Source organism: Biomphalaria glabrata, chromosome 5, assembly GCF_947242115.1.
Source record: "Biomphalaria glabrata chromosome 5, xgBioGlab47.1, whole genome shotgun sequence".
NCBI classification, from domain to species: Eukaryota; Metazoa; Mollusca; class Gastropoda; family Planorbidae; genus Biomphalaria; species Biomphalaria glabrata.
In genome coordinates this window covers 45060844-45074868 of record NC_074715.1, presented here as the reverse complement: position 1 = coordinate 45074868, position 14025 = coordinate 45060844, and the positions used below count along the sequence as shown (strand labels likewise).

General features: G+C 32.6%; 1 protein-coding gene across 4 annotated transcripts; it reads left to right on the top strand.

Moving 5' to 3' along the window:
• Window positions 1-7: 7 nt before the first annotated feature.
• Window positions 8-10272, top strand: LOC106060718 (beta-1,3-galactosyltransferase 5-like). 4 transcript variants are annotated; one of them, XM_013218714.2, is made up of 3 exons: window positions 8-109; window positions 2254-3515; window positions 4262-10272. In XM_013218714.2, exon 2 carries the CDS (start codon window positions 2268-2270, stop codon window positions 3474-3476), a length of 1209 nt encoding a protein of 402 aa, XP_013074168.1. In that variant the 5' UTR covers window positions 8-109; window positions 2254-2267; the 3' UTR covers window positions 3477-3515; window positions 4262-10272. The 4 variants fall into 4 exon arrangements, with proteins under 4 accessions (XP_013074168.1, XP_055885113.1, XP_055885112.1 ...); XM_056029138.1 differs by having other exon boundaries at window positions 8-147; XM_056029137.1 differs by having other exon boundaries at window positions 8-310.
• Window positions 10273-14025: the final 3753 nt, after the last annotated feature.

Below are 14025 nucleotides of genomic sequence, written 5' to 3'. Positions count from 1 at the left end.
CGAGTCCCCAAAAAAAGAGACTTCCTTTACATCGGCGATGTGTTGTAAAAGCCATGTCGTGCTTGTTATGCCCTCTAGTAGACTGCAGTGTAGTGCTACAGTGTAGCGTGTAACAATGATTTTTTGATAGTCACAATGACATGTTATGTAATGACATGCATTTTTTTTGTAACCTTATCCTTTGTGTAATCAAGAATGCTGATTATAATTATTAATTAAAATTTAATAAGCTGCCTATGCCGCCTTTCATTCTTTATCATTCTATGGATAATAATTTAAAATAATCATGATAATAATGTAACATTACATTGTAAGTATCAATATTAGATCTATAATTATTGAATATTCAAGATTCAAGTATTGTAATAATAAAATAATTGTATTAGGTAGGAGGGATAATTAGTATGTAGTCATTTAAGTCTATACGACTATAAAAGTATCTTATAATCTTAGTATCTACTAGACTAGATATCTAGATCTAGTCTAGATATTTACTAATTTAGTCAATAGTGACCTTAGTCGCCTTAGACTTAACTTAGAATCTAGACTCTAAACTCTAAATTCTAAATCTAGATTAATTAGATCTAGCTAAATTCTAAATCTCTAGAGTTTAGATCTAAACTTAGACAACATTATCATTATGACATTATTTTATTATAGATTTAATTAGATCTATAATAATAATAATATATAATTATAATGACAATGATTATTTACTCATTAGTCATTAGTATTTATTTATAATCCTATTCATAATAATAATACAGATAGATAGATAGATCTTTAGAACTCTAATCTCTAGATCTAGAGTCTAGATCTATATAAATATAGTTTATTAATAGTTATAAATAAGCATTGAAACAAACAAAATTAGCTTGACAATAAATTATTATAGATATAGACTATGTAATATACTCTATAACTATAGTAGTATATATATATAGAATATAGATAGATCTATAATCTATAGTTAAATATAGTATAGATGATAGACACTATAGACTCCTCTCTCCAGTTCTAGACAATCTAGATTTCTAGATATAAATATAGACATAGACTATACTGAGCTATACTGGATTCACTAGTAGTACTAGTCTCTATACTGGATTCACTTTAGTTCTGAAGACTAGTACTAGGTAACTAGTAGTACTAGTATAGAGATAGATAGATAGATCTAGAGTCTATATATAATATCTTAAAAATCTTATTTTTCTTTTTATATACGAGTTTTTCTCCAGTACTGGTATCAAAAAGTGTCACATTGAGCCAAAAATTAAAGTGGAAGTTTTTGGTTTCATTTTAACATTTTAATTTTAAGTGTATTCACTTCTTCAGCCATTGTACTTTTAAAATTTATCAATAGAAAATGAATTGGAGTAGTACATTTCCTCAGCAGTGCTGGCAAAAGAGGGTACACACTTTTGCATTTCAGGTGCATCACTGGGACACCATTGATGATTATAGTAGACTTTTTAGTGAACCAATACCTATTTGTCACCAGTACTGGAGAAACACTCAGAGTCATATATATAGATCTATTTTACAGATTACTGTTACTTCAAAAAAGAAGATAATTACGTCCTGTGCATTTCATGTATATAGACTTTATATATAGATCTTCTATGTGTCAATATATATATATATAGTGAAATCTAGATCTAATCTATGACCATAATTCTGCCAAATTGTTGGTTTTCATGGCCGATTCAGGCAGCCCATTCAATTCTCTAATGCAAGTTAAAGATGTTTGAGATATTTTATAGATCTAGAATCTAGATCTAAATGTTAAAATAATAGTCAAATTATACAGTTACAGGGTCTATAATCTAGTAGATATAAGTAAAAACTTAATTGTGATTCTTGCTTTTAGTTTTTTTTTCATTTACATGTTCAATAACTTCAATCAAACTCAATGACCCACATTCATCAATGTGACTGTTGAGTGTAATGACATGTTAGATGGACCAGATTCAAGAATATTCAAGATCATTTTAAGATATAGCTCTAGAAGGGGCTATACTTGTAAATCTAGTGTATTAGATCAACTTTCCTATTTAGAAATCACATCTTGACTTCTAGAAATATGTGCATAATATTGGATAAAATCACTTGTTTAGTGACATGAAAAAAGGAATAGATTATAATTTGTTTTTAATGATATAGTGAATGATATAGTTGTAAAACATTTGTATTGCTTGTCATTAAATAATTTATTTAGACCTTTAATCTAGGATGCTTTTTTTTTCCTTCTAGGACATAAAACCAACATGAATTTAAAGCTAAAACATATTCTAAGGTGCCTTGGACTTCAACCAAAATATCCACCTTCAAGTGTTTTTGTGAGCCTCAATGTGCTTAAGAAGAGAAAGCCTGGACTTTCGGCAGCTTCAACTAAGGCTGTCATTAAAATAAGCATCTGGTCTTGCATTTTTATCCTTTTATCATTTCTTGCAGTTTACACTATCTTGTTAGCATATGTCGATAAGACACTTTATCCTTCTATTAGTGTGTCTCATTTTAACAAAAAAATCAAGCTTCAAGGGCGATTTTCATTAAAAAATGGTCATATGGGTGCAATGGCTAAACTTTCTACAGAAACCCCAGATTCTTTATCCAGAAATAAAACTTTCTGGAATTCAAGTACACTTTACCAAGACATTGATTCTTTACCACAGTGTAAATGGCAAATGGTCTTTCGTATTCTTGTAACATCCGCAGCAGAGAATAGTGAAAGGCGGGATTCTTTAAGAAAAAGTTGGTGCGACCCTACAAAATTTCCTGCTGTTGCAGACCATGCTTGGCATTGCATCTTTTTAATAGGAAAAACGGAAAATAAAGAAGAGAATGCACAAATTATTAAAGAAAAGGAAATTCACAAAGATATACTCATTGGTAACTATATAGATTCTTACCGTAACTTGACTTTGAAGGTGATTCATGGATTTAACTGGAGTGCTAATTATTGTCCAAGCTCATATATTATAAAAACAGATGATGACTGTTTTGTCAATGCTGGATTAGTACATGACTTTCTTCTTCATTACAATGAACACACAAGTGGTTTGTATGCTGGTAGTGTTCTTGTAGACCCTGAAAAATTGAAAGTTATTCGAGGAGACACTAAAAGATGGTCTGTTAGTTATAAGGAGTATCCATCTGAGTATTATCCTCCATATGCCAGTGGCATGGGCTATATTTTATCATTAGACATTGTTAAACAGTTGGTAGTTGAAAGTCAGTATGTGCCACCTTTCGCCAATGAGGATGCTTATGTAGGAGTTGTTTTATCAAGGCTGAGTGTGAAGCCAGTAAGCAGCAGTAGGTTTGTCTTAAGTCCAAGTGGTTTAAGTGCGTGCAACTATCGTTATGTTTTTGTTGTACATGGCGTAGAGAATGAGCAGCAATCTGCTCTGTTGACTATGACCTTGGATGCAGCTGCTTCTTGCAATCACAGTTTGATATCAAGCTGGAATTGAGATATCTTCAGATTTTTTTGGTGGAAACCTTTCTTCAAAGTAAGTTTACAATTGTATTTTATGCTTAAGTCACAAAATATTTGCAAATGGATGAGTACATTTGTTTAAAAATTACATTAAGAAATTATTAGCATTCTGCAATTTAATACCGCCTACTATTCTGTCTTAAACCAATAAATCTTTTAGTGATTCAAATTCACAAGAATTTGCCTTGAGTTTGAGGTCAGCCACAAAACTGTCAAAGGTTTCAAATTCACTCTGCCTTTTCTGGAAATAAAGATATGCCTTTCTATTGTTAAAATTCCAGTGGTTGTGGTGAATGGAATCTGTCCAACACCATGCAATAGGCTAGTAGATATGTATGAATGCTCCCTTTATTCTTCTACATTGTCCATATAACATATTTCTAGGCTACAGCTGCTGCACTCCTTCTACTCCTTCATTAATCTTCAGACTCGAAGACAAGCCTTTTATATATTTAAACTAGACCTTTTTAGAACAGAATTCCCACTTTTTCTCTTCTAGCAGTTTATTCTTTCACATCTGGCTAAATTGGCTAGTATTTATTGTGAATAATTCTCACCTCAGATATCTGTGTGTTACATAAATCTTATTATTTTAAAGCATTAATTCAAATTCATTTTCATATCGTTTAATTGGTTGTTTGTAATTTATTTTTAGAGCACAAGTTGAGTTTTGGTATAACATTTAAAAATTAAAGTTGTTTTTTTTTTAAATATTTTTTTTTTATTTTGCTCAGTCAGTTATAAATATTTGTATTTCAGATGCCTACAAAACGGAAGCTCAAATTTAATGCTTTGGCTCTTCTAAGGCATTTGGCATTGGACAAAATCGCATAAAACATCATGGTTATTCCAAAAGATCTAGAAATCGCTTGGAAATGGTTGAATTTAACATTTACCTAGATTGCAGTGGTGTATTGATACATAAGTTGGCATTAACCTTCTTGTAATCTGTTTTAATTGACTTATTAACAAATGACCTCACTTGTATAAGACATAACTTTTATTCTAGTCATACAAAGTCAGAATTCTGTAAGAAGTTATGTGTTGTGCTTTGTAAATATGTAAACATATTTTAATTTATGTATAAACAAGAATATAATAAATTTTGTTATCTGTGTAAGTTGTAGTTTACAAGGTGATAGGTGAGGATTACATTGCTTGGTTATTTACTGTATAGAAAGATATTTCTAGTAATTATCTTTTAACTAAGAAATTCGAAGTAATAGTGATACACATTTATGTCATTAGTTTTCTTTTTTTGAAATTTAAACCAGTTTTGTGCCATAGTTTGACATTATTTTTTATCTAGACTCGTCCATGAGTTCCTGTACATATTTAATAATAGAATCTTTGTTTCTGTATCACGCTATATTTATGTTAACTATAGCTGTTAATTGTTTAAATATATGACTCTGAATATTCTGTTAAGCAGGTTTTTAAAAATTAATTTTGATGTAATTTATTTATTTTTTACCTTTTCTTTTCCACTATCAAAAAAAAAATGTTTTTTTTTTTTTTCAATTTTTCTCAATAGCCTTCTGATAAATTAATTGGTATTAAGCTGTAATAAAATGTGTCGATTTGGTTGTCCATTGCCCCCTTTTTTTCTTCCCAAAACTAAATTATTTTGCTGGTTCACATCTTCCACATGCTTTGATTGTAAATAGTGGCGTGGATCAATTGTTATAATCATGATTTACATTCACCTATCCCTTAGTCTGTTGGATCTTCATTCCTCTATGTCTTTTGTCTTGGAAAGAGCCTCTATCAATGGCAGGCCCGCCCATCTTTTATGTTGTCGTCCCATCACTTTCCCTGTCTGCCTCTTCTTTTTCTAGGATCCTCCTCTCTAGCCCTACAGACTGCATCCAAGACTTGCAAGCATATACAAATGTGACCATGACCAGGGAGGGCATCAGTCTGACTCATTGTATGCCTTTGTCTTTCCATATTGTTTTGAGTATTGCAAGTGCTGCTGTGGACTGTGCAATTATGACTAGTAGTTCAGGTTTGGTTCACTCATCTGAGACAATAGCTTCTAGGTATTCAAAATTACTGACGCTTGTCAGCTTTTTACCTCCAATGCTGATGCCCCTTTTAAAGCCCTCAGCTACTTCTTCTTCTGTCCCTGCTAGGTCATCTATGTCATCAGCGAAGCGTAAGTAAGTAATTTTTCTTCCTCTAATGCTTACAGTACCTTCATAGCCATCGAGAGCATCCTCCATTATCCTTTCAAGGAATATATTAAAAAAGAGTTGTTGGGAGTAGACAGCCTTGTCTTATTCCAACTGTGGTTTCAAACCATTCCCCAATGTTATTGTTTAAGTACACCGCACTAGTGGCCTCCTTGTTAAGGTTCTGGATTACTTTGATTATTTTATTATGTTTTTATTTATATTGTACGTTTCCATTGTTACTCAAGAGTGCCCCATGCCATACTCAGTCGAAAGCTTTCTTGAAATCAATGAAGACATGGAAAAGATTCTCTTGGTGTTTCTCACAGAGTACCAGTTTTCTGAGGTTAAAAATTTGTTCTGTTGTGCTGTGACCTTGTCTAAAACCTGCCTGTTCTTCTGATATAATTTTATCTGCTATTGGTGTTAGCTGGTTTAATATAATTTTTAATAGGACATTGCTGTGCTGGCTTACGAGGCTGATGGTGTGGTAGATTGTAGTAGTCCTAACTAATAATTATAATTACCATACTATAAATAGAACAAGATAGATAGTGCTATTTACAATTTTTAGATTGTACGAGTTCATATCATAATAAATCAAATATCTTTAGATTTTAGGTGTTGATTATGGGTTGGCTTACTTCATCTTTAAATAAAAGATGATCCTTCAAAGATGTATAAATTGTAATATCTGTTGTAGCTCCTCCTCTTCCAAAGTTATTTTCTTTCTATTACCGATACTAGTGACCTGTCACAGCCATTAACTGTTTTTTTTTTTTTTTTTGTAAATATCTATGTGTACAAATTAATTTAAACACTATTTATATTCAGATGTGCCAATATATATATATATATGTATATATGAAATCATTTTAATATAAATTAAAAGATGTTTGCTTGATTTCTTTATTAAATTCAAGTGTATTTACAAAATACTCTGTGGAGTTAACAGATTCAGTTAAATAGCATAATGACTTTTCTTTGTGGTTTTCTAGGAAATGTTAAAACTGTATATATGTTTGTATCTATGAACTCACTGCTTGGCCAAGTTGAGTAGATATTAATGGAAAGTCTTCCAATTTGTGCTTTAAAAGGAAGAAAATAAATGTGTTACTTGGAAGATTGTCATTTCTAATTAGGTATTGCTTGAATTTAGCTTGCTTGACCCCTTTAATGTGTTCACCTTTACCTGCAATACGTTTTAGTACTAGGTACACTAGAGAGTTTTAGATTCTGGATACTGTGATATTCCTCAATTGTTTAGTTAATTTTTTAATTTTAATGACAAGTATCTCACATCTTGTACAAGTTTTGAGATCAATGTTGTTAAAAGTTGTTTTTCTCAATGAAAAGATAGTTAATACTTAAATTCTTTAGATTAAATCAAAAAAAAAATATTTATATGAACGAAAACTACATGTAGAAAACCTGACATTGTAGCTTCTTTATATACGGTATATTAGGAGAAAACATGTTTTGTCATTCTATAAGGTATTTGTTTTTATACAGTACAAAATGATTATATTATTGCTTGGGTATTGTCTGAAATACAAGGTGAGTACACAGTCAAACAGTTAACATTTAATTTATTTTAGTGGTAACCTAATTATTTATTAATATTAGGCCTCTTTGAAAATGGACACATTTTTTTTCCCAACTATTATTTACTCTTCCAAAGATTTCATGCTGGATTTATGTGTTTAATGGGTTTGTGAAACCTTTCATAAAAATGACATGCTTGTGCCTTAAAAATGTATTAAGGTCTACATTTAGTGAATATGATAATACCAGTACACATGTTGTTGGTTGTTGTTTTTTTTTTGTTAAAGATCAATGTTTGCAGGCAGTTGTGTTTTCATTCATCTGCAATTTTTAAAATTTGTCTTTAATCTCTAAGTGACAACTTTAATTGGGGGAAAATGAAATATAATATCTGTTTAAAAAAAAACAAGTTATAAAAACTGAACTGTAGGTATCTGTTAATTAAAGAAAGAATGCTTCAAATAATATCTATATAGGGCAATAAATAACATTCCCTACCAAGTGTCTTTAATTATAAAATAATATAATCTAAACTTGTGTATGTTTGTGTTATATTTTATATAAATGTATAAGTACTAGTCAAGGTCATTTTTAACATGGTCGTTAATATTATTTAAATAGTATGTCTCATCTTTTTGTATATGTAGCATCCGCATTCTTAGTAATAGCCCAAATCTTGTAACTTGCCAATACTCAAGATATATCTTTTTCATATTGTCATGTGACTGTTCTTGTCCAGTGGCTGTTATCACAATCATTTTGGTTTCTATGCAGTTGCATTCCCATCTTCATCTCACATGCTTTACACAGGACCTTATGGACACAGCCACTTTTCCCTAGTCTTAGCTTGTCTATTGATAGGTCATTGTTACTGGTCTAGAGCAGTGATGCCCAAAATACAACCTGTGACATGGTATTATCTAGCCGCCCAAACATCAGACAAAATTGTAGGCTACCTCACACCAAAAAAAAAGGTATCTGTCTCTATGATAAGGCACTGACTCTTTCTTCATTCTTTGCTATTCTAATATTCATTAAAAAAAAAAAATTCTTGTAAAAAAAAAATATGTTTTAATTTTTAGGCCACATGAATCTTTTGTTACCGTATTTTTAATTTTTTGAAATGTCTGTTGCTGTCTTGAGCTAGCCTTGTATGTGCAACCCAGGGCATCATTCTGGTATCAACGCAAGTGGTGCTTTACCATTTAATATTTGTGTGTGAAGAAAAGTGGGAAAGTATGATTGGACGTCAAAGCAAACATGCAACAAGTTTTATCATAAAAGCTGTCAATTAATTTTATTTTTATTTTTTGTTGATATGGCCCCAACATGAGTGTCAAAAATTTAAATGACCCATTGGCTGATGTGGATCATTGGGCATTACTGGTTAAGAGTGTGCCATTAAACTCAACCTGGATTGTGCTCAGTTTGATAATACCTGCAATGAATAAATTGTAGGTTGTAGATCTTATGATATTATTTTTTAAATTTACTGCCATGCATGTAAGCTAATTAATTTCTGGATAAATTAAACTGATAATGTGATCACCTGATAAATCTTGTTACATCAGTAGAGTGTTGACATGTGTTGTATTTGGTGTTAGCTAAGTCTTTAATTTATCTATACTTATGTTTTTTCTAATCTTAATTTATTTTCCTACTATTCAAAGTATACTTGGTAGTTTTAAACTATAACAAATCTTGCACAAATTAGAAAACCTTTTTTTTACTTCTCAGTGCTATTAGGTCCCTTATTTTGGCATCTTGATATGGTATGCATCTTTGAAAGACACCATCATTACATAAGACCACCTATTTAGCTAGTTTTAGGTATGACTACCTGTAATCTCAGCTCTACCTCTAGCTAATCTCAGATTCACACTTCACAAAGAAGCAAATAGTGATGGTCTATGACCATCTGTTCAATATTTTCTTTAAAGTGTCTGCACTTTGTAATCTTAATTATTGTCTTCAATAGGTGGCATTGTCGTCAGTGGTCTTCATAGGTAATTGGTTGTGAATAATGTGTTTGAGTACAAATTGGGTTAATTTTTTTTTTTGTTTGAAGAATTCTGGGATATATGAAAGCAGGTTGGTGTCTCAAGACTTGACGTCATTCTGTCTTTGCTTAATGTGTTAAAAGAAATGGATAAATACTTAGACCATCAATTGTTGGTCAGTTTGTTTTTCCTCTACTACTTAAAGAAGGCTTGAGTTTATGATATTATTTAAACACAACATGATATCCTCATTGCTTTTGTCAGGCTTTACATTTTAAATCACTTTGTCCATGATATGATAACCTGTCAGTTGAAACAAAAATTGAGGTCTTCCCTTGTCTGTCATATGTTATGCTAGGTTGTTCCTTATTCTGAAATGTAATTTTTTGTTTTCCCTATTACATTTTTTATAGGATGACAAGGATTTTAAATGACTTTTTTAGTTTTTAAGTTAAAAAGCAAAACAACATTCGATGTGTAAGATAAGATGTTTGTAACAAAAAAAGTTCTCAAGTTTTACTAATAATTTTTCCCATGCTAGGATAGTAAATTTGTTTTTTGACTGCTCCTAATAATTATTTACTCAGAATCATTTTTGAAATGTTAAAATGCCAGTGTTCAGTAAATAAACATGTTTATAATTGTAAATAAATATAAAAATATAGATTTACAAGTGGGTATGAATGTGTAAATATTTTTTATTTGTTTTTTTAATGAAAACTTGTTTGCATGACCCGTTTGTCCTTAGAAAGTTGTGAGTGTGTTTTGTAGAATATTTTCTTTGTGTCTCCGTAATTGGAAGTTCTAGTCTTTTGATTTGATTTTTTTTTTTTTTTGGGTTGTGCGTTTCTTATGCTTGAACTTATCTAAATTTATTTCATTTTCTGTTGAGTCAAAATGTAGGATTTCTGGAAGTATGAAAAAAAAACAACAGCAGAATTGTATGTATACATGTAATACTTGCTTCTAATGTCTCTTGTATACATGTAATACCTGTTTCTAATGTCTCTTGTATATTATACCGGTACTAATACAATCTTTGTTAATTGAACATTTTTTGAGTTTTAAATTCCTGTTTTGTTTCATAGTTTTGTATATTTATTAAGAAACTTTAGGCCATTAATTCTCCTCCTATGAAACAGAGGCTCCCTTTATTACTACTGAGAAACAAGAAATACTGCTACACCTTTTGATAACTGCTTTTCCCGCAGTGATAAGAGAGAAAAAAAAACATCAAAGCCATAACATCTAAAACAAAAACGTATAAAGATACCTTTTAATTTAAACTAGATATATTATTAGAATCATGGATACAATTCAAAACAAAACTCATTGAAACATTTACTGTTATGTCGAGTGTGGGGTGAGTACAGAAACAGCCAAACTGCTAGCACCAACAACACATTTGACTTGACAGGCGCGGGACTCTGGGAGGACTAAAGGTCATTGTGCTGGTATAATGTTGCTCTTTAAATGTCATTTAGATAATATTCCGCTTAACTTGCTCAACAAACCTTACTATACGCTAGTAGATAGTTGTACGCTATTGTAGTTACAAGGTATATGAAACAAAGGTTTCTTTGTAAATTGAAAAGTTCGAGGACGTTTTCTGTATAGCACATTTAAAAGGCAGCCGCTCTAAAGAATGAGTTGTAGCTTGTTAAAATGTTACCCAATAAGAGGTCATGTTTCGGATTTTCCATCAAAATTGAAGATATTTACATCCTATCTCAAATCTCCCGCGGGGTTCAAAGCTTGGACCACTGACATGATAGTGCAGAATGCATATCACACGAAGAGAGCTATCTCTCCCCTATAATATAAAGCAGAAAGTGGCGTGTGTATGTCTGTCCCGAATAATAAACGTTTGACTAATCTTGATAATACGTGGCATAGTTGTTCCTTAGACCATGACGGAGACCATAGTGTATGTTTATTGTCCATCCCACAGACAGAGGGCCCTAAAATAGACAAAAAGTACCTATCTGTAGCTCTATTGAAGAAAGAAACTTTTTAACAGGTTAACCCATTTTCACGGTATTTTATATTTGATATGAATATGTCGGTTGATCTGGCTAACTCTACTTTTAAGCAAGGTCTCAACACAACATAACTAATTCTAAACCCCAGGATACTCTGCGAGAAATACCTTCAACATCTACAGATTCTTTTTCTTGTCATTATTACTTTCAGAAAGCATTCGACAGAGTATGACATGGAGCACTCTGGCCGACGATGGAAAAGTACAATGTAAACATAATAAAAGTAATCCAGAATCTCTATAAGCATAAGAAAAAAGGATAATGGTAGATGCTATTGAGAGCGACGAAAGTTCTGTAAGCGTTGGAGGAAGAACAGAAGAAGAATTAGCTGACTTGGTGATACGCATACACAAGACTTCCGCAGCAATGCGGCATATGGTAGGCCCCATGCAAATCAATGCCGAAGAAACGAATAAATTATGGCAAATAGGCGAGAGGGCTTTAAAAGGGAAATCAGTATTTGAGGCGAAAATCTGACAAGTGTTAGTAGTTTTAAATAGGCCAACCTATGAGCTATTGTTTCAGATGAAGGAACCAAACCTGAACTAATGGCCAGAATAGCCCTCTGAGTTGCGGGGGGGGGGTCCTATTTTTATGGAGAAATCATGGTTTGTGAACAAAATAAGTTGAATATCTATATAATATAAGCTACGTATTAATATGTGAACCCATTGTATATTATGTCGCACACACACTTTAATCTCAATTTTTATCATTAGTAAATATAAAATGAAAAAGGGTTGTACCCGGTGGAAGGGCGATACATGCAATCACCTTCCGCCCATCGGACAAACCAATACTTTTTTTTTTTTTTGGAATCATACTTAAGAAATTACAAAATTAAAAGAAAAATCTGTCACTAATATAATTTATATATGCTATAAATTAAATTCTTATATCGAGTCGCCCCACCCCTATTCTTTAATGCCAAATGCAATCATTAGCAGAAATTATAAAAAGGAGCATTTCTGCAGTGAAGAATGAAAAAAAAACGCTTTTGGCGTCTTGGCATCGCCCCGAACCCCACTGACAAATAATGAGCTGTAAATGTCTGGAGAATGCGTTTCTGCAGTGAAGAATGAAAAAAAAAAAAAAAGCTTTTGACGTCTGGGAGGAAGCTTACAGCGCTCCCTTAGACCCCCAAGATATCAACAGAAAGGGCTCAACATGACAACATTCCCCGACGTTTTTTTTTCTTCGCAGAAAGTTGAGAAACACAGCTTTTAAAATTCTCGTATATATATGCTTTAGTAACTTTACGCACGTTTAGGGTTAGGGTTTACTGGGCGTTAGGGTTTGGAAAAAATCGCCCCCCCTCCCCCCACATCCAAAGGTCTGGATCCGCTAGTGGCCTACTGATAATTAGGCTACGTCCTACGCCTAATCGTGCATGTTAAATAGAGACTTAAACTCTATTGGTTTTCCTGGCTGATTCACTCAATCCATGCACTAATGGTGATAGGAAAGATGGAACACTTGTCAGAATTTGTCCTAGAATATGGAAAAGAAATGTTCTGTTTAAACGAAGTTTTGATAGAAATAAAGGGGGAGGGGGATACATCTATGGGATTTATTTCAAGTTTATGAATCGGTACAAGTAAGTGGCGTAGCTAGGGTGGGGAAGGGAGAATTGGAAAATCCCCCTGGGTTCCCACTGGAGGGGGGCACCCAAATGAGTGTTCGAAATTGTTTTGTTTTTTTACATTAAATATTATGCAAAATGCAGGGGCCCCCTGAGAGGTCAAGCCCCAAGGGCCACCAAATGATGGCAAATTAATTCCTAGTGACGCCATTCATGGTGCTGTATTTTGCATTGAATAAGTTGCTTACAAATGTTTTATTTGTAAAATGTTTTACATGTTTCGGATGTTCCTTCAGAGTTGAAGATAGTTTACTTCCTAGTCCAAACCTCCCGCAGACGACGGGGCATGGGAGCGGGCAGGGTTTGAACCCTTGATAAATCCGAACGACAGTCCAGCGCGCAAACCGCACGACCAGGCAGCCATCCAAATCAACGATATCTCATAAGATCTAGCATAAGAACCCCGATAAAACTTTAAAACAGGGCGCACAGCTATGCTCATGAGGTGATCAAAATAAAAAAAAATGGTAATAAAAGCATGGAAATGAAAACGCCTCGAAAAGTTGGCATCTCATTATAGGCCTATACCGGTAGGCCTACATGTAATAAATCTAGTCTCTAGATCAGTGATGCCCGACCTTTTTCGGCTTGGGGGCTTTTAAAAATCCGTTCACGAGGAGCTGCATATATCACAGGGGGGGGGGAGAAGTCGATCACCATGGAACCTAGACTTAGAGAGTTAGACATATATGAAGTACATGCGGCTTCCTTATATGCACCGATATGCCCGATAGCTTCGTCCCCGAGCGGATATGACTATTACAGTTTTGCATTACTCGTTTGCTTTTCTTGATATAATTTTCAACTTATTCGGTGTTTTAAAAAAATGTGTAACAAAAAAATAATAAATGCGCAAGATCGATCTACATTCGACCATGATTCGACTTCATTTTTTAGTTTCAAATTGTCAGCCATTGTTCTATTCATTTTAGATTAAAGCATAGAAGTAGGATATTTATATATATATATATATATATAGATAGATAGATAGATAGATCTAGATCTATAGTCTATTATAGAACTTTAGGATCTTTTTGACAAAAAATTTTTGGTAACTTTTTTTTATTTTATTCCTTGGCTGATGGAAGAACCGGAACTAGAATGAGCGATCCATGACAAC